The 25293-nt window shown below is 44.2% G+C and overlaps 1 protein-coding gene across 1 annotated transcript in view; it reads left to right on the forward strand.

The window, feature by feature from the left end:
• The window catches only part of itga4 (integrin alpha 4), a 185843-nt gene that overhangs the window by 59848 nt on the left and 100702 nt on the right, over positions 1-25293 (forward strand). Inside the window, exons 11-14 of the mRNA XM_070875800.1 lie at positions 584-678; positions 1326-1416; positions 4002-4047; positions 8264-8418. Coding sequence (XP_070731901.1) covers positions 584-678; positions 1326-1416; positions 4002-4047; positions 8264-8418 — 387 coding nt within the window. The remainder of the gene's footprint in view (positions 1-583; positions 679-1325; positions 1417-4001; positions 4048-8263; positions 8419-25293) is intronic.

A 25293-nucleotide genomic window follows, 5' to 3' on the forward strand; every position in this document is an offset into this window, starting at 1 on the left:
TTTAGAGTGGAAGCAAGTCTTCCTCGAGTTCGAGGGACTGCCTGATGATGGTGGTTTTCATGACGGTTTTATGTGACTGGATTTTTTACGCCACTATAGGAAACATCAGGCGGCCTGCAGTGTATAAAGTGATATGCTTTGTTTTCAAAGGGCAACACCTTTGTCACTTTCCCTGTGGAGAGGAGGAATTAACTGAGCAGTGCAGAAACTGTGGCTGATACACCTCTGTGCAACAAACGAGTTGACTACCTCTTGTAACCGCTAATAAAACTACATTTCTAAAATGTGATGCAAAAGACCACCACATATGTTTTGTTTCACATGTGATTTGTTAAAACTAGTTGTAACGGATGTTTTTACCAAGTTTTTATTTCTGACAAAAGAAATAACACTGCATTGCATTTTTAAATGTATTATGTTGTGGTTAGTGCCTGGAAAATAAACTAATTCAGTTTTCAGCACAAAACATTTGTTTAAAGATCATAAAGGGGAAAAAAAAGCAATTGTGTGTGAACTAGGTGATTGATCCACATTCCTTTGAGTCAAGAGGGTACTGGATTAATTCCGTTTAATTCCATTACAGATGTAGCAATTGGAGCTCCCCAAGAAGAGGATCAACAGGGGGCTATTTACATCTACAATGGCAGCGAGAAGGGGATATCTTCCACTTTTTCTCAAGTAAGGGATTGTAATTAATATTGATTCAAAATTGACCTATAGTATATCTGTAGCAAACAAGTGAATCTTGTCACTATACCATTTCATACCCTTGATATGCTACAGTTGTAGACTTCAATTGTAAGGATACTGTATTTCATGAATAAAGCAGAACACGAGATGTGTTCTTTTTTCAATAGTAGACAAATTGCATTTCCACAATTAAAATATATATATATTATGCTGCTCAATCTGGTAACTCCAGTCAAGGTGTGTTCTATTGAGTTTGAATCCCAGATTTAATTGTCATAGACCAACAGTGAACAAGTTTGTCATTTTTCAGTTAAGTACCATGCCAGTAGAGTGGGAAAAGATTGCTCTCTCGGATTTTCCACTTCTGGACTCTTGGTGCATCTTTGGTGGATCTTGCGAGTACTGTTTGTCACTAGCATATGCTTCCATGGTTAGACTATTTTTTCGGGTAGTCCGCCTGGGGAGGGGAGGGCGAGGGATAGCTGAGGCGAGTGTTGGAGAGCTATTGGAGCATAGAGTGGCAGTCTCTGGGGCAACCGAAGTGGGGAAGAAATATTGCAAATGGCAAGGCTGTGGAGTTGAATCGATCACCCGATTTAGTGTTGTTTCATTGTTACATTTTCAAACTTTTACAGCGAATCCATGGACATCGGATTAGTAATACATTGCATGCATTTGGCCAGTCCATATCTGGAGGTATAGATGCAGATGATAATGGTTTTTCAGGTAATTTTCAGATTTTTATAAATATACTTTGCAACTCAAAATATTTGGTTTCTCTTTACTCTCACTTAATTCAGTGCTTTTTGATTTAAGAAATATACTTATTTGGAAATGTCCAAGATTTGTTGTTTTGAATTTAATGTTGCAGCTGAGCAGCAAAAACTTATCAGTAATCTATTGTACATTTTAAAGTCAACTAGAGAGGAGCTACTACTATTGGATCTTGCTAAGCCACCAGAGGAAACATCAGGTGGTTGCATACGTGTATCAAAGTGATAAATGGTTTGTTTCCAAGGGACCATTGTCACTTTCCCCATGGAAAGGAGGAATTAACAATAAGCAGGGTGCAGAAGCTGTAGCTGATACACCTCTACAATAGATTAGCGTTGACTACCTCTTGTTATTGCTTATGAAATTGCATTTCTAAAATGTGACACGCAAAACCACCACTGTGATGATCAGATCATCGTTAAACATGGGTGAATCGTTTATTGGTGTATTTTTTTTATCCTGACCTGGCATACATTTTACTCATACTTTTTTAGAGTTTCAAAAAGAGGAATTTGTAAACACCAGCTTTATAGCTATGGAATTTTATTCATTTTGATTTATTTGCTCTATGCTTTCTTCACAAGTATGGATATTTTGAGACAAGATTCAGTTTGGAGGTTAGTTTAGGATCCTAAGTGTAATTCTTTCAGAGTTCTGTTTAAAAGAGCATCTGGCTATTAAATCTATTAAGTTACTGCATAAGGTTTAAATACATGATCCTGAAACTTCATTGGTCCGGTAGGGCAGAGCCATATCTGGCGGGTAGGAATCAGATTTTGGGATGTTGATTGGGTTTTGCCTCCTTTGAAGTTCTGCTAGAAGTAAGGGCAGGAGAAAGTTGAGCCTACTCTAATGAGTGCCATCATGCAAATGATGAGTTTGGGATTGGTGTCATTTGCATGACCTGGGTGGGTCACAAACAAGCTTACCTCAATCCATCATTGAAAGGCTGAACAGTTGTGGGCCACTCTGCTACATGTCCTACTGAGACTCTTCCTGGCCAAAGAAGCAGCAGCATTAAAAAAAATCTTCTACTCCAAAGGTAGCCATTTGCAGGTACTACAAAGGTTGTTGATCTCTGCAGCGATAAATTACCCTTGTCAACAGCGCATTTGGGGCCTTTTCATAGGCCTCAATGAAACTCTTACCAGATCTCAGCTCGCAAAATTATAAGGTTGGATTGGGTGGAATTCCTGGGGTTGCCCAGGAACTCTCTCAGACACAGTCCCTTGACATAGAGGTGGGTGGACAGAAGATCTGCATACACCCCTTCCCTACAAAGATCTAAAAAGCAGGCAGAGGACTAGGTTTCATCCTATTTTCTGCTCCCCAATCCAGAAATCCACTGGCTTTCTGCCTTGATCTGGAGCAGAATTTTGAAGTATATAGTTCAGTAGAAACTATTATATCTATTGTCGGGTATAAGAAAGCAGTTTTCTGTTAAGTATGAATTTGGTTTCAGATTGCTGAATCCATATGGAAGTTTTGAATGATCGATGAGTTTAGAGCCATTCATTCCTGCCCTTCCGATTAATAATGGCCAAATAGCTAGGTGGGAATGTAAGTTGTAAGGTGGATGCAAAGAGGCTTCAAGAGGTGATAGACAGGTTAAGTGACTGGGAAGGAACATGGCAAATGGAATATCATGTGGAGAAATGTAAAATTATCCACTTTGGTAGGAAAAATAGAAAAGCAGAGTATTTTTAAATAGTGAGAGATTGGGAAATGTTGGTGTTCAGAGGGACCTGGGTGACCTTGTACACAAATCACTAAATGTTAACATGCAGGTACAGCAAGCAATTAAGACAACAAATAGGATGTTGGCCTTTATTACAAGAAGATTTGAGTATAAAAGCGAATATGTCTCACTGCAATTGTATAGGGCCCTGGTGAGACCACACTTGGAGAATTGTATATAGTTTTGGTCTCCTTAGGAAGAATATACTTGCCATAGAGGAATTGCAATGAAGGTTCATCAGACTGATTGTTGGGATGGGGGTTTTGTCCTATGAGGAGAGATTGAGTAGACTAGGCCTATATTCTTTAGAATTTAGAAGCATGAGAGCTGATCTCATTGAAACATACAAAATTCTTACATGGCTTGACAGGGTAGAAGCAGGAGGAATGTTTCCCCTGGCTGGGGAGTCTAGAACCAGGGGTCACAGTCTCAGAATAATTTGGCCATTTAGGACTGAGATGAGGAGAAACTTCATCAGAGGGTGGTGAATCCTTGGAATTCTCTACTCCAGAGGACTGTGGAAGCTCAGTCATTGGGTATGTTTAAGACAGAGATTGATAGATTTTTGGATATTAAGGGAATCAAGGGATATGGGAATAGTGCAAGAAAGTGGAGTTGAGATAGAGGATCAGCCATGATCATATTGAATGGCGGAGCAGGCTCGAGGGGCTGAATGGCCTATTCCTGCTCCTATTTCTTATGTTCTAAATAGTATTTTAATGCTACTTTGAAAGGTGAATTTGCCTGAAATCTGATTCCTTAGAGCTAATGACATTCATCAATCTTTTCTTCTTCACAGATGTAGCAGTTGGTGCCTTTATGTCCGATACTGTTGTGTTGCTCAGGTAAGATTGAGTCATTATTATTGTGAAAGGTAATTTGGGCAAATGGAAAATAGTAATGCTTTATTAACAAAATATAAAGCAGTGACCTCATGCTGTACAATATGCTATTTGAACTTCAGAAATTAAGCCTACAGATTTTTTGCTTTCAATGTAGGGTGATTTATGCTGATAGTTTGCAGCAAGCAGTACGTTTGCTGTTCTGCACCACTATATGAGCTGTTTGCTTTCAATGCCTTTTTTATTCAGGATATAATGAATAAAATAGCATGCTTCTCAAATACAATAATCTGCTTTTATTCTGTTCACAAAGCTTCTTAACTTTTTTTTACTGCAAATTATAAAGCATCTGATCAACCTTTTTGTATTTTTGAGCAAGTGACATCTCAATTGAACATTGGCAAGCCCTATGATATAGTGCACAGGGATTTCCAGACTTCAAGATTAGGGCAGTGGGTATTATAAGCAAAATGTTGAGGTGGATTAGTTGAAAGAGAGGAGGCAGCAGGTCCTAGTGAAGAGAGTGATATCAAGCTAGGAGGCTGCACTAAATAAAGTGCTGCTGGGCCTCTACTGTGTCTAATCTATATAAATTACCTGGGATTCAGAAATACAATGCAAGCTGGTCAAATTCAAAGATGTTTGCAAATTAAGAGGAGGGCACCTGAGTCCAATGAAGCAGCAAGAATTGCAGAAGGACCCGGACAAAATTTGTAAGTGGGCAGAATTACAGTGGATGAATTTGAATGCAGATAATGTAAAGTGTTGCGCATGAAAGAAAAATAATATACTCAATGGTGTTGAACTGATTGGGGAAGAGGTTGAATTAAATATGCCAGCAATGCTGAGATCTACCTTTAAGCATATCCAGTCATTGCAGAACAGCAACCAACAAAGCAAATGCAATACTGACCTACATTGCCCAATCAACAACAACAAAAACTTGTATTTATATAGCGCCTTTAATGTAGTACAGATTAGACCTCTCTGGTCCGGCACCCTTGGGACTTGACCGGTGCCGGAACAGAAAATTCTCTGAACCACGGGAAGTCCTGAACGTCTCTGCCACGTTCTGGCTCAGGCTGTGAAACTTGGGCCTTGCTCTGTCTCTCCATAGCAATGAACACTGAGAGCCAGTAAGCACGGGAAACTGGGACGCCACCCATGCAAAGCGGCAGTTGCGCACTGATCACTGAGAGCCAGGAAGTACGGGAAACCGATGCCAATGCTGAAGCCGAACCACAGATGTTTCCGGACCAGATAATCCTGGACCAGAGAGATCCAACCTGTAATACGCCCCAAGGCACTTCACAGGAGTGGTATCAAACAAAATTTGACACCGAGCCACATAAGGAAATATTAGGGCTGATGACCAAAAGCTTGGTCAAATAGGTAGGGCTTAAGGAGGAGAGAGAAGTAGAGGGGCGGAGAATGTTAGTGGGGTAATTCTAGAGCTTTGGGCTAAGGCAGCTGAAGACACGGCTGCCAATGGTGGAGTGATTAAAATCAGGAATGAGCAAGAGGCCAGAATTGGAGGAGTGTTGAGGAATTTTGAGTGTACATGGTTCAAGTATTGCATTCTTGGATTAAATAAGGAGAGATGTAAGAACTGTTATCGATTATGAAAGCTCAATTGAGAGGCTTTTGGAGAGACCATTCCACTGAATGCCATCCATACACTAAATAACTGAAAATTAGGTGCACAGCAGGTATATATATTGAGTTAATTTATCCTGTGAATGTAACTTTTAAAAATGTTCTTTTGTACCATGTTATTAATAAAATTCTATGTGTTGTATTGCGACTTCTTCAAGTAGTTTATAATATACCACATTATATCAGGGGGCATTTTTGGTTTAACTATTGATAGCCAATCACACTTCCCAGTCATTGAAGTATAAAAATTGCTGTAGGAGTAAAGCATGATGCCAGGATGAGTCGGAGTAGAGAAGGGCTGCCAGGAATACCAAATGTCGCAACCGGTGCTTTGCATGCTATTGCATTCTCGGGCACAGCTGCCTGGGACTGGTGGAGGATTATTGTTGACACAGATGCAGGTTTATCAAGGAGACGGTGCACAGTTATGCATCTGCTTCAAGAAGACATGCAGACAACCCCAAACATAAGAAGGAAAGACTTGCATTTATCTTGCGTCTTTCGTCAGGACGTCACAAAGCACTTTACAGCCAATTAAGTACTTTTGAAGTGTAGTCACTGTTGTAATGTAGGAAGGAAGGCATTACCAGCCATCAAGGTCATCACGGCTCTAAATGTTTATGCCACCTTCCAGGCTAGAACAGAGGCATCTATAGTGTCATTCAGTTTGCTACCCACAAGGAAATAATAGATGCATTATTCAGCAAAGCTACAGAACTCTTACCTTTTGCAGAGTCTAGAGAATCAAAAGGTCCTGGGTTCAATTCTCCACCCTATATACGAATCTGCAAAATCGATGGGCAGGAAAAGACCAGTTGATCCATCGAGACTGCCTCTCACAACCACAATGCCTGGAGCATCACGATTAGGTACACATACACACCCACACATATGCCCACTATCAGTCATGTAATCTCCTGGAAGAGGCAAAAAAAAACAAGGCCAATCAGGGAAAAAAGAAAATCTAGATAATTTGTCTCCCAACCCCCTGAGGTGACCGCATGAGTTCAGGAGACCACAAAGACCATATATATAGCAACTGCTATTGTACGGCACAAAGATTTTTAAAATTTTAGTGTGGACATAGTATGTGACTACCAGCACATGCAGGTCAATGATTATTTCCTTGGAAGCTGTCACAATGCCTTTAATTTAAGGCAATGATCTATGCTACCCCTATTTTAAGGGGAAGAAAGAATGGAAGGGTGGCATTAGTAAGATCGAAGTTGTCCTATGCACCCATGGCTCCATACGCTAATATAGACAGAAGCAAAGTGCAGTTGAAACAAAATGCAAACTACAACCAAAAATATTGGTATCTTGAAGCACTAGTTCACATGTATGGACTATTTGGGGAGAGCTACAGGACAACCCATCCCCAGGGTTTCCAGAATAATTATTGTCTGTTGCATTCTCCTTTCACTGTCCTGAAAAGAAGCCTCAACATGCATATTGATGTTTAGAGTGGCAAAGCCACGCCAAATTAAGAGGGTGAAAATGCCAGTGAGCAATTAACAGTTGTACCAACAATGCAGCAAGGTCAGGATGGCATCTAAGGAGTGCCAATGCTACACCATATTGTAAAGGCTCAAATCACATCTGCTAAGTAATTGTGTCCAAGCCTCTTGTCCTACATTTTCATGCTCATCTATTCAAGTGGCATTTATTGCCATTTTGTGCTGCTATATTGTAAGCAATGACAAATAAATACTCAGCACAATGCTCCAGTTGATTGCAGGGCATTTGCTTCCTCTATTGTGTAATGTGTGAATGTTGACAGATTGAGTTGGCATAATGCTGCCCCTTGATGCATGTATTTTGTTTCTGACCTAACCTGCCACTCTTTCTAAATAATTCCTTTGTGGAAGGAACAAGTGTGTTGGCTGGCTGCAGGGTTTACTGACAGCCTGCTGGGATTCTCGTGGCTCCAGCCCTCTCTGTGCTATGCAATGCCAGGGGTCTGCAGGTAGGCCATCCACATCTGAGACTGTGCTGATTGACTGGTGTTGGCTGCTTTAACCTACCTCCTCTTATGCTTGGTGTACTCGGCACTTCTAGGAAGGTAGCCATCTGTTCTTTAAAGTTTAGTCTCTCTCTCCTCATGTGCTTGCAGTATGGCTTGCATCCCCTGGCCGACCAAATTGGCTTTTTCAATCAATAATGCCCAAAACTACAGCAATGTGTTCAATGATCAATTAGCTTTTTGCTTTAACAGTGCTTAAATAGCTCCTGATTGTAGCTCCCAGTTGATTTAGGGAATTTAATTCTGATCAGCTTTTATTGTCCAGCCTGCTGTGCAGGAGAGACTTCTTGCTTCTCAGTGCATAGACTAAAATAGCAAAATTGTGTGCAAATCAGCATGGAGAACTCTCTCAAAATCTTTTAGTATCCCAATCTTTTATTTGCAATCACCTAATACATTTCCTAAAGTTATGTATTCATTGTTTTGAAGGAGCTGTGACAAGCTATTTACTAAATTACTGCTCCAGTTTTAATCAGGATAATAGAATTGACTAATTTCAGTATATTCTGACTGGTAATTGTTGTTCTCCGTGCATTGCAGAAGCAGACCTGTTGTGGTTGTTGAAGCCTTCCTGCGACTGCCTCCTTCAATCAACCATACACAAATGGAATGTTTTGAGAACGGGAAGCCTGTTGTGTGTATCAATGTTACTATCTGCTTTGGTCACAAAGGAAAGAAGATTCCTGGTCACATAGGTAAGTACATTTGTACAAATACATTGTGGTTGTTGAACTTTATACAGGAATAATGCAAATTCATCAGATTTTATATTATAATCTTTTGCAATTGAACATCAATTTTACTGAGACACTGCTGCAGGAGACATATATGTGATAATATTAGATTATTGTTGGCAGTATTTCTGGAGATTTACTCATGTTCTGCTATTGGACATTACTGATATCTGGAAGCTAATGTTTAACTTATAAAGCAAAAGGATCGGATATCAGTTTAATCAATAAATAAATTGGCTGCTATGAACCTTTGAGTAAATGGAGAGAGACACATTTGCTCTCTGATACATCCTTCCTATTTGAAAGCAATAAATTGCTTTAAATTTCTCTTACTGCTTCCTGAAATCATTCTGTAATGTTAAGATATGTCAGAAAGGTTCTTTGCTACTTTACAAATGTATAATTCTATAATCTCCATATCAAGTTCTTTATAAATGCTTTATATGCTACTCAGAAATACAAACGAATTGTTTGAAATAAAACTTTATGTATTTAATTAATGACTATCTAGAATTTAAACAGTTTGAAGATGCTGTTTCACAATAATAAGCTATAGGCCCCTTGAGCCAAAATGGTCCAATATTTAAACCTTTTTCTTTATTATTTAGTTAAAATATATGTTCTACTATATTTGCAGTTGTCATTTTTTTAAGTTTTGATAAATTTGTAGAGTGGCCCAACAAACATAGTATAACAATAATTGTATGTATTAAATTACAAGATTAACAGTCTTCAAACATTTTGATTTGTTAAAGACTGAGTTATATCTTTCACAAATTAGATGATTACAAAGAATTATAATTTGCTATACGTCAACTTTTTAAAATTTCTCTTGCTTTTTTTACATTTTTGTTGCAACTTTGTTTCTCTTTGTTCATAAAAGGAAACTACCCATTTTTATTAATTATGACCCACTAACAAAATTGTGCGCCATGGTTTTTAAACAGATGAATCAGTACAATGTAATTTTGTTAATGCAAACAACAAAAAAGTTAACCAAAGACACCCCTAATAATGATTTTGCAGTATTTCTTAAGACTATTTAAATCGAATAAAGTGATATTGTTCAATACTGTATCTATTTGCACTTGGCAGAACTTTGTAAGAACTGTCAAGTTGGCAAGTTTAAAAAAATATTTTGCTTATGTGGCCCTGCACAGCAAAAAGGCTTGAATATTCCATAATTGTCAGCATTTTTCTGAAAGTAACAACTACTGACAAAATAATGCCCAGGCCAGGACAAAACTGTAAATTGCTATTAATGAAGTCAGGGAACTTTTATCTAATTTCCTTCTATATCCAACTTAAAGTATAATATTAATCACGTGAGAATACCGCTCAGATTATAATACAACTGAATATAAAGAACAGGGGGCCAAAATTCACTACCGCCCCTCACAGGAAATGAAGCACAATGCCGGGCTGCGTGATCACGGCCCGGACCCGGCGGCAATGTTGGGCAGCGGCCCGCACAGTAAGGGGTGAAAAGAAAATGGCGGCGCATGACACAGCGCACCTTCCTTTTAACTTTTGCCCTGTGATAGGTGCCTGGCCCGGTTTGTGGCCCACGAGGCTGGCGCAGGCATTGCCCATGGTGGCCTCTTGGGGCAGTGCCCAATTTCCGCTGCGGGGCAGAAAGGGGCCGCCGTGGGGTGAAAAGGGGTAGGCGCACACAGTGATTACGCCATTGCCAGAGACGGAGGGGGCGTGGCACTACCAGCGGGGGCATGGCACTACTGCATTCACGCCTCCACTACCTCCCGCACAATTTCGCGGGAGCCGGTAGCGCCCCCCCCACCCCGGGCGCCTTCTGTTAGCGCCCCTTTAGTGCTCCCTGGAGAATTTCGGTCCCCAAGTGTCTGAGGAACTACTTATTTCATTGAAAATTGGATATTTTATTGAACTGTGCAATGGCAGTGTACTGTGTTCTCATAATTCAGGAAAACGATTGAATGCATATATGATGTTTCATCCCTCGAATAATACTCTCTATATTATATTGCATTTTATTATTTAGCATCTGCGCCAAGAACACCTGGAAATGGTGATTAGAAAGGCTAGGTATTGAAATTGCAAGATGACTCAGTTAAATTAATTAAATGTATGGGGCGGTCAGGTTGCACTAAGAATGTGGTATCAAACAACAGAAGTAAGATAATATTACACAAGCGGCACACCGCTGTCCTGATTAAACTGCTTTGCGAAGCACACAGATTTTTGATTGTAAGATCAAACTCACAATCTTGGGTTTGCATTGCATTAATGTGGCAAGGAAACCACCATTATGGTTGTTCTATTGCTGATCTGTCCTTTTTAATCTCATTAACTGAAATTTCTAACATTCAAAATGCTGCCAATGATCCAGAAGTAGTTGCGTATGTGTTTTTTTTGGTGGTTCCTGTTATGTATGTAACTATGTAATACTTGTCACCAGAGGGCGTGACTGTTGGAGTCCTAATGGTCACCTACACACTCATGCAGGGCCAGTATAAAAGGTTGGCTGCCATGTTGTTTAGGCACTCTGGAGTTGCAATAAAGAAGACTAAGGTCACACTAAGTTTAGCTCACAGTACTCAGCCTTGTGGAGTTCTTCTATATAAAACAATTGGCGACGAGTAACAGAATACCAACCTTCACGCAACCATGGCTGCCGTTGGAATTTTAGAGAGATTCGTAGAGGGTGATGATTGGGAAGCCTTCGTTGAGCGTCTCGACCAGTACTTCGTGGCCAACAAGCTGGAAGGAGACACTAACATGGCCAAGCGAAGGGAGGTTCTCCTCACCGTCTGTGGGCCTAAAATATACGGCCTCATCAAGAATCTGCTCACACCAACAAAACCAACAGAGAAGGAATATACAGAGTTGTGCATGTTGGTTCGGGATCACCTCAAGCCGAAGGAGAGTATCCTCATGGCAAATATCGTTTTTACACGCACCATCGCTCCAGGGGCCATGATATGCTAGATTATGTCGCCGACCTGAGACGCCTCGTGGGACCTTGCGATTTTGGAGCTGCGTTGGGGCAAATGCTGCGGGACTTTTTCGTGCTGGGCATCAGCCAGGAGGTCATTCTTCGAAAGCTGCTGGCTGCCAAAACCCTAGACTTGAGCACAGCCATCGCGATCGCCCAGGCAGGCATGGCCATGGACGATAACACCAAACAGATATCTTCTCAACAGCGAAGTTCACCGGCAAATACTGTGTATAAAATGACGTCGCTAGCAGGCTGAACTGCATATGGCAGGGCCTATACGTCTGCGGCTGTAAGACCTGTGATGACTCAGAATCCGCCATCGGGGGTGAATGTGAATCCTTTAGCACCGTGTTGACGCTGCAGGGGTAATCATCGGGCCCATCAATGTCGATTCAAGCACTACGTGTGTAAAGGTTGCGCAATGATGGGGCACCTCCAGTGAATGTGCAAACGTGCTGCGACATACCACGTGGCAGAGGATGATCGATCCGGCGCGGGTCACACAGCACAGGCAACTCAACCCGAGGAAGAAGTGTATGGGGTACATACCTTCACCACCAAGAGCCCTCCTATAATACTGAAAGTCAAATTAAATGGAATTCCAGTATGCATGGAGTTGGACACAGGTGCGAGTCAGTCAATAATGAGCCAGAAGGCTTTCGAGAAACTGTGGGACAATAAAGCACAAAGGCCCAAACTGAGCCCGATTAATGCAAAGCTGCTTACCTACACCAAAGAGCTCATACCAGTCATTGGAAGAGCGGCAGTGAAGGTATCGTATGATGGAGCTGTGCATGACTTATCATTGTGGATTGTTCCAGGCAATGGTCCAGTGCTGTTCGGCAGAAGCTGGCTAGAAAAGATTAGATGGAATTGGAACGAATCAAAGCACTATCTTCAGTGGATGACGCCTCGTGTGCTCAAGTGCTGAGCAAGTTTCCCTTGCTATTCGAACCAGGCATCGGCAACTTCACAGGCGCCAAGGTACAGATCCATCTAGGCCCCGATGCACGGCCCGTCCATTACAAGGCTCGGGTGGTCCGTACATGATGAGGGAGAAAGTCAAGATCGAACTGGACAATCTCCAACGCAAAGGAATCATATCGCCAGTCGAGTTCAACGAGTGGGCCAGTGCAATTGTTCTGGTGTTGAAAAGCAATGGCACAGACAGAATCTGCGGAGACTTCAAGGTAACGATCAATCGAGTCTCGTTACAGGACCAGTACCCGCTGCCCAAGGTGGATTACATATTCGTAACGTTAGCGGGTGGAAGTCGCTCTCCAAGTTGGACCTAACCTCCACCTACATGACACAGGAGCTGGCAGAATCTTCGAAAAGACTAACGTGCATCAACACACACAAAGGGCTGTTGTTATACCACAGTTGCCCTTTCGGCATTCGCTCAGCTGCAGCCATTTTCCAGAGAAACATGGAGAGTTTGCTGAAATCTGGTCCGCACACCGTTGTGTTTCAAAACGACATCCTGATCACTGGTCGTGACACCATCAAACATCTATGTAACCTGGAAGAGGTTCTAAGTCACCTAGACAGAGTGGGACTCAGGCTGAAACATTCCAAGTATGTTTTTCTGGCGCCAGAAGTCGAATTTTTGAGGAGAAAGATTGCAGCAGACGGCATCAGGCCCATGGACGCAAAGACAGAGACCATCAAGAATGCACCCAGACCAAAGAACGCGACGGAGCTGCGTTCGTTCCTGGGACTCCTCAACTATTTCGATAACTTTCTACCCGGGTTAAGCACGTTGTTAGAGCCTTTGCACATGTTGCTACATAAGGGTGACGATTGGGTTTGGGGCAAATCTCAAGACACAGCCTTCGAGAAGGCTAGGAACCTGCTATGTTCAAATAAGTTACTTGTATAGATGACCCATGTAAACTGTTACGTATGCAACCCTAGATAACCTGTATCATACCGCCACCAGAGGACATACCTGTTGGAGTCCCAAGGGATCCCAGCATCCCTTGGGAGCACTGTATATAAGCAGGTCTCCCATGCTGCACCAACACTCTGGTGCTTAACAACTGGCGACAAGATAAAGAACAATCACGCAAAAATGCAGAGAACTGTTGATATCTTGGAGAAATTCTCAGAAGGGGAAGATTGGAAGGCCTTCGTGGAGCGACTCGACCAATACTTCGTGGCCAATGAGCTGGAAGGGGACGAGAAAGCTGCTAAACGAAGGGCAATCCTCCTCACCGTCTGTGGGGCAACAACCTATGGCCTCATGAAGAATCTTCTAGCTCCGGTGAAACCAACAACCAAATCGTATGAAGAGCTGTGTATGCTAGTCCGGGAGCACCTAACTCCGAAGGAAAGCGTTCTGATGGCAAGGTATCGATTATACACGTGTCAACGGTCTGAAGGCCAGGAAGTGGCGAGCTACGTCGCTGAACTAAGGCGCCTTGCAGGACATCGCGAATTCAATGGAGTCCTTGAGCAAATGCTAAGAGACTTCTTTGTGGTTGGCATTGGCCATGAGGTTATCCTTCGCAAACTATTGACGGTTGAAACATCGAACCTGAGCAAAGCCATAATGATAGCCCAGGCATTTATGTCCACCAGCGATAACACCAAACAAATTTCGCAGCACAAAGTGGTTTCGGCAAGTACTGTACATAAAGTAATGTCGTTTTCAGGCAGTAATGCATGTGGCAGAATGTACACGCCTGCAGCTGCATGACCTCAGATGACCCAGAGTCCACCATCAAACTTTAATGCGAGGCAGTTAACACCTTGTTGGCACTGCGGAGGTGATCATCGAGCCCATTAATGCCGCTTCAAACACTATGTGAGCAAAGGCTGTGGAACAATGGGACACCTTGAGCGAATGTGCAGGCGAGCTGCGAACCCTGCAAATCACCACATTGCAGAGGAGGATCAATCCATGGCAGATCAGGCTGAACTAGAGACTCAAACCGAGGAGGCAGAAGTGTACGGGGTACACACCTTCACCATGAAATGTCCACCGATCATGCTAAAAGTCGAACTGGATGGAATTCCAGTATCCATGGAAATTGGACACGGGTGCGAGTCAGTCCATCATGAGCAAAAAGACCTTCGACAAGCTGTGGTGCAACAAGGCACACAGGCCCAAGCTTAGCCCCATTCATACCAAGCTAAGAACTTACACTAAAGAGCTGATCCCTGTTATTGGCAGCGCAGCAGTAAAAGTCTCCGAAGATGGAGCAGTGCACAAACTCCCACTATGGATTGTACCAAGAGAAGGCCCCACACTGTTCGGCAGAAGCTGGCTGGGAAAAATCCGCTGGAACTGGGACGACATCCAAGTGCTTTCGTTTGCTGAAGACGCCTCATGTGCCCAGGTTCTGAGCAAGTTTCCGTCACTGTTTGAGCCAGGCATCGGAAGTTTCTCGGGGGCGAAGGTGCAGATCCACTTGTTTCCCGGTACACGACCCATCCACCACAAGGCACGGGCGGTGCCATATATGATGCAAGAGAAAGTGGAAATTGAGCTGGACAAGCTGCAGCGAGAAGGCATTATCGTGCTGGTGGAGTTCAATGAGTGGGCCAGTCCGATTGTTCCGGTTCTCAAAGGCGATGGCACGGTCGGAATTTGTGGGGACTATAAAGTAACGATTAACCGTTTTTCGCTACAGGACCAGTATCTGCTACCCAAGACAGACGACCTATTTGTGACCCTGGCTGGAGGAAAGACATTCACCAAGTTGGACCTGACCTCAACCTACATGACGCAGGAGCTGGCGGAATCTTCGAAAGGCCTCACCTGCATCAAAACGCACAAAGGTCTGTTCATCTACAATAGATGCCCGTTTGGGATTCGATCGGCCGCGGCAATGTTCGAAGTTTGTTTTCCTGGCGCCAGAAGTCGAGTTCTTAGGGAGAAGAATCGCGGCAGACGGCATCAGACCCACCGACACCAAGATGGAGACCATCAAGAATGCGCCGAGACCACAGAACGTGACGGAGCTGAGATTGTTCCTGGGACTCCTCAACTATTTTGGAAATTTCCTACCCGGGTTAAGCACCTTGCTAGAACCTCTACATGTGTTGCTACACAAGGGAGATGACTGGGTATGGGGGAAATCACAAGAGGCTGCGTTTGAGAAAGCCAGAAATCTGTTATGTTCCAACAAACTGCTTGTTCTGTATAACCCATGTAAACGTTTAGTGCTAGCTTGCGATGCGTCTTCGCACGGGGTCGGGTGTGTGTTACAACAAGCAAACGAATCGGGAACATTGCAACCGGTCGCCTATGCATCCAGGAGTTTGTCCAAGACCGAAAGGGCCTACAGCATGATTGAAAAAGAAGCTCTGGCATGTGTTTACAGGATGAAAAAAATGCATCAGTATCTGTTTGGTCTCAAGTTTGAGTTAGAAACTGACTATAAGCCGTTCATATCGCTATTCTCAGAGAGCAAATGGATTAATACCAATGCCTCTGCCCGCATCCAAAGATGGGCGCTCACACTGTCTGCATATACCTATGTAATCCGCCACAGACTAAGCACAGAGAACTGCGCTGATGCTCTCAGTTGGCTACCATTGCCCACCACCGGGGTGGAAATGGCACAGCCTGCAGACTTGCTCTTGGTGATGGATGCATTTGACAAAGAAAAGTCACCCGTTACAGCCCGTCAGATCAGGACTGGACCAGCCAGGATCCTTTACTGTCCCTTGTAAAAAACTGTGTCCTCCATGGGAGCTGGTCCAGCGTCCCAGCGTAGATGCATGATGAGATCAAGCCGTTCCTGCGGCGCAAAGATGAAATGTCCATACGGGTGGACTGTCTTTTGTGGAATAATCGCGTGGTGTTGCCTAAGAAAGGCAGGGAAACATTCATACACGATCTGCACAGTACCCACCCAGGCATAGTAATGATGAAAGCTGTAGCCAGATCCCATGTGTGGTGCCCCGGCATCGACTCAGATTTGGAGTCATGCGTGCGGCAATGCAACACTTGCTCTCAACTGAGCAACGCGCCCGGAGAGGCACCACTAAGTTTGTGGTCATGGCCCTCCAAACCGTGGTCTAGGATCCACGTTGACTTTGCGGGCCTGTTTCTAGGCAAAATGTTTTTGGTTGTTGTGGATGCTTATTCAAAATGTGTGTAATAATTTCTGTAAGCATGTCCACTGCCACCATCGAAAGCCTACGAGCCATGTTCGCCACACACTGCCTGCCTGATGTCCTTGTCAGCGACAATGGGCCATGCTTCACCAGCGCTGAATTCAAGGAATTCATGACCCGCAATGGGATCAAGCATGTCACATCTGCCCCCTTCAAGCCTGCATCCAATGGCCAGGCAGAACGGGCAGTCCAAACCATTAAGCAAAGCTTGAAACGTGTGTCGGAAGGATCCCTGCAGACCCGCCTGTCCCGGGTCCTGCTCAGCTACCGCATCAGACCCTACTCGCTCACCGGGGTTCCCCCAGCCGAGCTGCTCATGAAAAGGGCGCTCAAAACAAGGCTCTCTCTTGTCCACCCTGATCTCCATGATCACGTCAAAGCCAGGCGGCATCAACAAAGCATGTACCATGATCGTGCAAATTTGTCATGCGATATTGAAGTCAATGACCCTGTATTGATACTCAACTATGGACATGGTCCCAACTGGCTTGCTGGCACTGTCATAGCCAAAGAAGGGAGTAGGGTGTTTCAGGTCAAACTTGCTAATGGACTAACTTGCAGAAAGCATTTGGACCAAACCAAACTGCGATTCACAAACAGCCGTGAGCAACCAGAAGAGGACACTACCAACTTCGACCCTCCAACACACACAAGTGGCAACCGACATTCCGGTCGACCACGAAGCTGAACTCACCATCCCCAGCAGCCCGGCAAGGCCAGCTGCCCAGCAGCCCAGCGGAGAACCAACCAACTCACCCACACCTGCATTTGTACCGGAACGATCGACAAGGGAGCGAAAAGCCCCAGATCGTCTCACCCTATAAATAAGTGTACTATTGACTTTGGGAGGGAGTGATGTTATGTATGCAACCCTAGATAACCTGTAACATACCACCACCAGAGGGCATACCTGTTAGAGTCCCAAGGGATCCCAGCATCCCTTGGGAGCACTGCATATAAGCAGGCCTCCCATGCTGTACCAACACTCTGGAGTTTGAATAAAGGAACTAAGGTCATACTTACTCATGTCTACAGTTCTCAGTTACATTACTTTATTATGAGCTTAACATAAACGTTTAGTGCTAGCTTGTGACGCCTCATCGTACGAGGTCAGCTGTGTGTTACAGCAAGCCAATGTATCGGGCAACCTCCAACCGGTTGCATACGCATCTAGAAATCTGTCTAAGGCTGAGAGAGCCTATAGTATGGTTGAGAAAGAGGCGTTAGCATGTGTATATGGGGTTAAGAAAATGCACCAATACCTAGTTGGACTTCGGTTTGAGCTTGAAACTGACCACAAGCTGCTCATTTTGCTGTTTTCAGAGAGCAAAGGTATAAATACCAAAGCTTCGTCCCACATCCAAAGATGGGCACTAACTTTAACCGCTTATGACTATGTTATCCGCCACAGACCAGGCACTGAAAACTGTGCCGATGCTCTCAGCCGGCTACCATTACCCACCACTGGGGTTGAAATAGCGCAGCCCACTGACTTGCTACTTGTCATGGTTGCTTTTGAGAGCGAGGGGTTACCTGTCATAGCTTGCCAGATCAGGATCTGGACCAGCCAGGATCCTGTGCTATTATTAGTAAAGAGTTGCGTCCTAAATAGGAACTGGTCGGCCATTCCGGGGAAATGCAAGATAAAATTAAGCCATTTCACCGACACAAAGATGAAATGTCTATCCAGTCAGATTGTCTCTTATGGGGTAATCGCGTGGTTTTGCCAAAAAAATAGGGAAACGTTTATACGCGACCTACACAGTACCCAGCCAGGCATAGTCATGATGAAGGCAATTGCCAGGTCGCATGTTTGGTAACCCGGCATTGACTCGGACTTGGAATCATGCGTGCATCAGTGCAACACTTGCTCGCAACTGAGCAATGCACCAAGGAAGGCGCCACTGAATCTGTGGTCATGGCCCTCCAAACCGTAGTCCAGGATCCATGTAGATTTTGCTGGCCCCTTTCTAGGAAAGATGTTCTTCGTACTTGTGGACGCTTATTCTAAATGGATTGAATGCATAATCATGTCATCCAGCATGTCCACAGCCACCATTGAAAGCCTCCAGGCCACCCATGGCTTGCCCGACGTCCTTGTCAGCGATAATGGACCGTGTTTCACCAGCTCGGAATTCAATGAGTTTATGACCCACAATGGCATCAAGCATGTCAGATCTGCTCCATTTAAGCCCGCGTCTAATGGTCAAGCGGAACGGGCAGTCCAAACTATCAGCAGAGCATGAAATGCGTGACGACGGCTCCCTGCAGACCTGCTTGTCTCGCATTCTGCTCAGTTACCGGACGTGACCCCACTCGCTCACCGGGGATCCCCCGGCAGAATTGTTAATGAAGAGAGCCCTCAAAACCCAGGTTCTCCCCAGTCTACCCAGATCTTAATGGTCATGTGGAAACCCGGCGACATCAGCAGAATATGTACCATGATCGTGCAGCTGTTTCACGTGACATTGATGTTAATAACCCTGTGGTTGTCCTGAATTACGGTCATGGTCCCAAGTGGGTTGCTGGCACAAGGAAGGCAATAGGGTGTTTATAATCAAACTGTTAAATGGCCAATAGTGCAGAAAGCATTTAGATCAGATCAAATTGCAATTTACTGACAACCAGGAGCGACTTGAAGAGGACATCACCATCGACAATCCACCATCACACACCCAACCAGCAATCGACCTCACTGTCAATCGCAAGGGTGAACCCACTGTTTCTGACAGTCCGGTCAGACCAGCCGCGGTGCAGTGTAGCAATGGTGCGAGCCAACTCACACATGCCAGGGTTTGAACTTAGATGATCAACCAGGGAGCGAAGGGCTCCGGATTGCCTCAACTTGTAAATAACCCGTACCGAAGACTTTCGGGGGGGAGTGATGTTATGTATGTAACTCTGTAATACTTGCCACCAGAGGGCGCGACTGTTGGAGTCCTAATGGTCACCTGCACACACATGTGCAGGGCCAGTATAAAAGGTTGGCTGCTATGTTGTTTAGGCACTCTGTTGCAATAAAGAAGACTAAGGTCACACTAAGTTTAGCTCACAATACTCAGCCTCGTGAAGTTCTTTTGTACACAACAGTTCCGATTTGGGGAAAAAACTGTTGGGAGAAAGTATGGAGGTTGTTTTTTTTTGTTGAGGGGGTTTCAGGGTGAGTCTCTCCCCGTCTTTAGGTCATGGTGTCCTTTTTTTTACGGGTGAAGGGAGCCGCGGGTAAGGTGAGAGGGAGGGATAATGACACGCTTTTCTCTCTCTGAGGAGAAAATCGGAATTATTCCGTCAGTTGATGCAAAGCCGTCGAGCTGGAGCGTGAAGGCATCACTTTGATTGATAGCAGAAAACGGAGCGGGGCTGAAATGTTGGGAACAGGGAGCAGGGCAAGCAGAAACATCATCAAAATTTCTAGATTAATACATTAAGATATTAGAGCAGTAGCTTACAGAGTGCAATTGAGACTTGGTACACCTCAGTACACCTGGGCAAGGAAGGGAAAAATCCACCAGGGTTCCCATTCCTGATCATCACCCCCGCACACGTGTGCAGACATCAGGGGGAAATCGGATTTTACCCCGCTGTGATGACTTCTGCGGTGACACTGCAGACACTTACCAGGCCCGGGTGACGGATGAAGAATAGTTACTTCGGCTGATGCTGGCTCACTGTACAACAGATGCCAGGGGACCTATTCATCTGTTCCTGGCATCTGTTGTACAGTGGGCCAGCATCAGCCTTTGGGAGGGTGAGGTAAGGCAAAGAAAAACAATCTGAGTGGTACTGTGGCTTCAATTTTAAAGAAAATTTGAATTTTAAAACCAACTAATTTTCTCCACCTGTGCTTTGCGACAGTTATAAAAGGTCAAGTCTAATTGTTTACACCTGTGAGATCAAGTCTAATTTCTAACGACTATGTGATGGGGACGGGCGGGATGGGAGAGAGCAAGATGCAAATAGAGTGGAAACAGACAGGCAGTTTCCTCCTTCACTCTAATGTGATTTATTTTTATGTTGAATTCTGAAAGCAAACAAAGCCTTTTTGAGGGAAACAGATAGGAAATGTGGGGGGAGAGGAAATGGTTGAGGCTGAGGAGGCCTCTGGTCTCTTATCACCCACTCGTGGGCGAGTAAGTAAAAATGGGGAGGATGGATGGAAAGTTAAGAATGGGGAGAGTCCGTGAAAGTGGTGGAGGAGTGGTCATAGTCAGTCATAGGCGGTCCCTCGCAAGAGGATGACTTGCTTCCACGAGAGTTCACAGATGTTTCAATGAAGGACCCGATGTTCCAGTCTTGAACTCCAAATGGGAGGTGGGGGGGTGGAAGATGCCTGTGCGTGGATACTTTTAACGTGTGGTGACCGTTGCACATCAGCCACCACACTGGCTGGACAGAGCTAGGCCTTTATCCAGTTGCAAGGGTTAACCAGGATGACTGCCCACCTGCTCTGCTGCACGGACCTAGTGCGCACACATGTTGCAGTGTGGGCTGGCCCGTGCTGCCCCTGGGCCCTCGGCTCTTCAAGGCCCCATACCCTCATTCGCCGCACCTCCGCCACAATTTCTCTCTGCTCCTCGGCCACAAAAACACTTGCCGCACCTCCGCCACGATCTCCCGCCACACCTCATAAATAAAAAGTACCAATGTCTTGCAGACACCATCATCTCCCAGTTTACCTCCCAAGTCGCACACAATCCTGACCGGGACATAGTTCGGGTGTTTGTTCATCATCGCTGGTCAAAATCCTGAACTTCCCTACCCAATGTCATCATTGGCAGTGCACCTTCTCATGGGCAACTAGGAACAGGCAAGCGATGTGGCTTTGCCAACATTGATTTCAAAATTCTCATCCTTATTTTCAAATCCCTCCATGGCCCTCACCCCTCCCTTTCTGTAATCTCCTCCAGCCCCACACCGCCACCACCCCCCCGCCCCCCACCGGAGATGTCTGCGCTCCTCTAATTCTGCCCTCTTGAGCATCCCTGATTATAATCGCTCCACCATTGATGGCCGTGCCTTCAGCTGCCTGGGTCCCAAGCTCTAGAACTCCCTGACTAAACATCTCCGTCTCTCCGCCTCTCTCCCCTCCTTCAAGACGTTCCTTAAAACCGACCTCTTCGACCAAGCTTTTGGTCACCTGCGCTAAATCCAACTTGTGCGACTCGGGGTCAAATTTTTATCGCATGATACTCCTGTGAAGTGCTTTGGGATGTTAAAGGCGCTATATGAATACAAGCTGTTGTTGCCCACATTCCCAAATAGGTTGGCCTGCCGCTCGAGAATGAATGGGAAGAGGGCAAACCACAGCTCTCAAGAGCCCCATCATCAAATTGCCATGGATATTCCTCCACAAGGACAACCATTTTCCACTTGCCTCTCGATAGCGTGCAATCAGGAGGTCACACCGCCCACAACCTGCGTCTACTCCAGCCTCCCACAGAATCCCTCCCCCCTTCTCTTCACATACCAATCACCCTCAACGATGACCTGTCAATCCAATTCAGTGAAAAGCCAGACCAGCCAATGACAGAAGAGGTGTTTGAAGCCAGAGGACATCACCGGTTCCCAAATTGCCTCTGAGGAGGGGGCAGTTTCCTGATTACCCCTCCCCTCAAGAGTTGCAATTTATGAGGAAGCACTTATGATCCATCTGATATGGATGGATTCCAACCCATGTCCCAGATGTGCTCGGACAATGTGTAGCAAGTGCCACCCTACATTAGAAAAGATTTTCATCCCTTCTGTCATCGTTGCATATCAACTGCCATCCCCAGCCTCCTACATTCCACCCTACATAAACTTCAGGTCGCCTAAAATTCATCTGCCCTTGTCCTAACTCACACCGAATCCCGCTCACCCATCTTGCTGATCTACATTGGCTCCCAGTTAAGCAATGCCTCAATTTCAAAATTCTCAAAATCCCTCCACGGCCTCTCTCCCACCCTATCGCTCTAACCTTCTCCAGTCCTACACCCCTCCCTATCTCTGTAACCCCCTGGAGGAGTGGATACAGGGGTTGAATGGGTAGTTCAAAGGAGAAACTTTTAGGAGTATTTATTGGAAGGAGGGAGTGGTAGGAAGGTGAATGGATATTGGGAAGCTGAAGGGGGTAGGGGACATGATGGAAGTGAGCATTGGGGGATGCATGAGTTATTGAGGAAGGAGATGTGAAGAAAGCTTCTGAGGACCACTGTCGCCATAAACCTCACCCCAAATGCAGCTTCTAGGCGTTGGTGGTTTCTTTCTGCATCATGCCATGCCGTACCCTCTACTCCAAAGGAGATAAGAAAAAGTCTAAGAAGTAGAAGAGGGCAGAAAGAGAAACAAAAATAATATTTATGGGGAGACTAACAGAAGAGAATGAGAAAAGTGGAGGAAGGACAGAAACAGGAACACAGAGGCATCAGAGACAGCTACGAAAGTGTTCATATTCTTTGACATACTGTGTGCATTGCCACAGAGATTGACTGGTATAGTAACAATCTAGTATATGCCACTTCCTAGCCAGAAATCTTATTTCCGAATTCACAATTTTAAGTCGCTATCAATTAAAATTGAAAGCCAATGTGTAAACATATATAATGTTTGCATTTTTAGATGCATTTACATCTTACCATCATGGTTTCCTGAACAAGCGATTCACTCAAAATGCTCTTGGGGAAAAAAAATGTTCATTTTGCATTGATTTTCTCAATAACTAAAATTTCTAATGTTCAAAATATGGTTGAAAACTCATAAGTACCTATTACTCCAGGAGGTAGTGCTGTGATCCAAGTTTCCAATTGTAGATCTGGTAATGTGTAATGAGACTGGATTAATTAATAATCTCATAGTAAAGGATCCTCTTGGGAAGAGTGATCATAGCGTGTTAGAATTTCAAATTCAGTTTGAGGGTGAGAAAGCTAGTGTCAAACTAGTGTCCTGAACTTAAATAAAGGCAATTATAAAGGTATGAAGGCACAATTGGCTAAAGTGGACAAGGAAAATAGATTAAAGGGTAAGATGGTAGACAAGCAGTGGCAAATATTTAAGGAGATGTTTCATAACTCTCAGTAAAGATATATTCCAGTTAGAAAGAAAGACTCTAAGAGAAGGATGAACCATCGGAAGCTAAATAAGGAAGTAAAGGATGGTATCAAATTGAAAACAAAGGCATACAATGTTGCAAAGAATAGTGGGAGGCCAGACGCTTGGGAAATTTTTAGAAACCAGCAAAGGATGACAAAAAAGATAATAAAGAGAAGAATTATGAGAGTAACTAGCAAGAAATATAAAAACAGACAGTAACAGACAGGTATATAAAAAGGATAAGAGGATGACAGTGGTCCCTTAGAGGATGAGACTGGGGAATTAATAATGGGAAATGAGGAAATGGCAGAGACTTTGAACAAATATTTTGTATCGGTCTTCATGGTAGAAGACACTAAAAGCTCCCCAATAATTGATAATCAATGGGCTATTGGGAGGAGGGAATGTAAAACAATCACTGTCATTAGAGAAAAATTACTAGGCAAACTAATGGGACTAAAGGTGGACAATTCCCCTGGAACGGATGGTTTTAAAAGAAGTGGCTGCAGAGATAGTGGATGCATTGGTTGTAATCTACCAAAAGAGGTCCCAGCGGATTGGAAATCGCAAATGTAATGTTCCTATTTAAGAAAGGAGGGAGACAGAAAGCAGGAAACTATAAGCCAGTTAGCCTAACATCTGTCATTGGGAAAATGGTAGAGTCCATTATTAAGGAATAAGTAGCAGGACATTTAGAAAATCATAATACAGTCAAGCAGATTCAGCATGGTTTTATGAAAGGGAAATCATATTTGACAATGTGGCTGGAATTCTTTGAGGATGTAACGAGTATGGTGAATAAAGGGGAACCAGTAGATGTAGTGTATTTGGATTTCCAGAAGGCATTCTATAAGGTGCCACATAAAAGTTTGCTGCACAAGGTAAGAGCTCACGGGGTTGGGGGTAGTATACTAGCATGGATAGAGGATCGGCGAACTAACAGAAAACAGAGAGTCGGGATAAATGGGTCATTTTCAGATTGGCAAACTGTAACTAATGGGGTGCCATTGGGATCAGTGCTCAGGCCTCAAATATTTACAATCTATATTAATGACTTGGATGAAGGGACCGAGTGTAATGTAACCAAATTTACTGATGATACAAAGATAGGTGGGAAAGCAAGTTGTGAGGAGGACGCAAAGATTCTGCAAAGGGATATAGACAGGCTAAGTGAGTGGGCAAAAATTTGGTAGATGGAGTATAATGTGGGCAAATGTGAGGTTATCCACTTTGGTAGGAAAAAAGAAAAGCAAATTATTATTTAAATGGGGAGAGATTACAAAATGCTGAGGTACAGAGGGATCTGGGGGTCCTTGTACATGCAACACAAAAAGTTAGTATGCAGGTACAGCAAGTAATTCAGAAGACAAATGGAATGTTGGCCTTTATTGCAAGGGGGGTGAAGAATGAAAGAAAGGAAGTCCTGCTACAGTTGTACAAGGCATTGGTGAGACCACACCTAGAGTATCGCGTACAGTTTTGGTCTCCTTATTTAAGAAGGGATATACTTGCATTAGAGACAGTTTCGAGAAGGTTCCTTCGATGAAGGGGTTGTCTTATGAAGAAAGGTTGAGCAGGTTGGGCTCATTGGAGTTTAGAAGAATGAGAGGTGATATTATTGAAACATATAAGATTCTGAGGGGGCTTGACAGGGTAAATGCAGA

Source organism: Pristiophorus japonicus, chromosome 3 (assembly GCF_044704955.1).
Source record: "Pristiophorus japonicus isolate sPriJap1 chromosome 3, sPriJap1.hap1, whole genome shotgun sequence".
Lineage (NCBI taxonomy): Eukaryota > Metazoa > Chordata > Chondrichthyes > Pristiophoridae > Pristiophorus > Pristiophorus japonicus.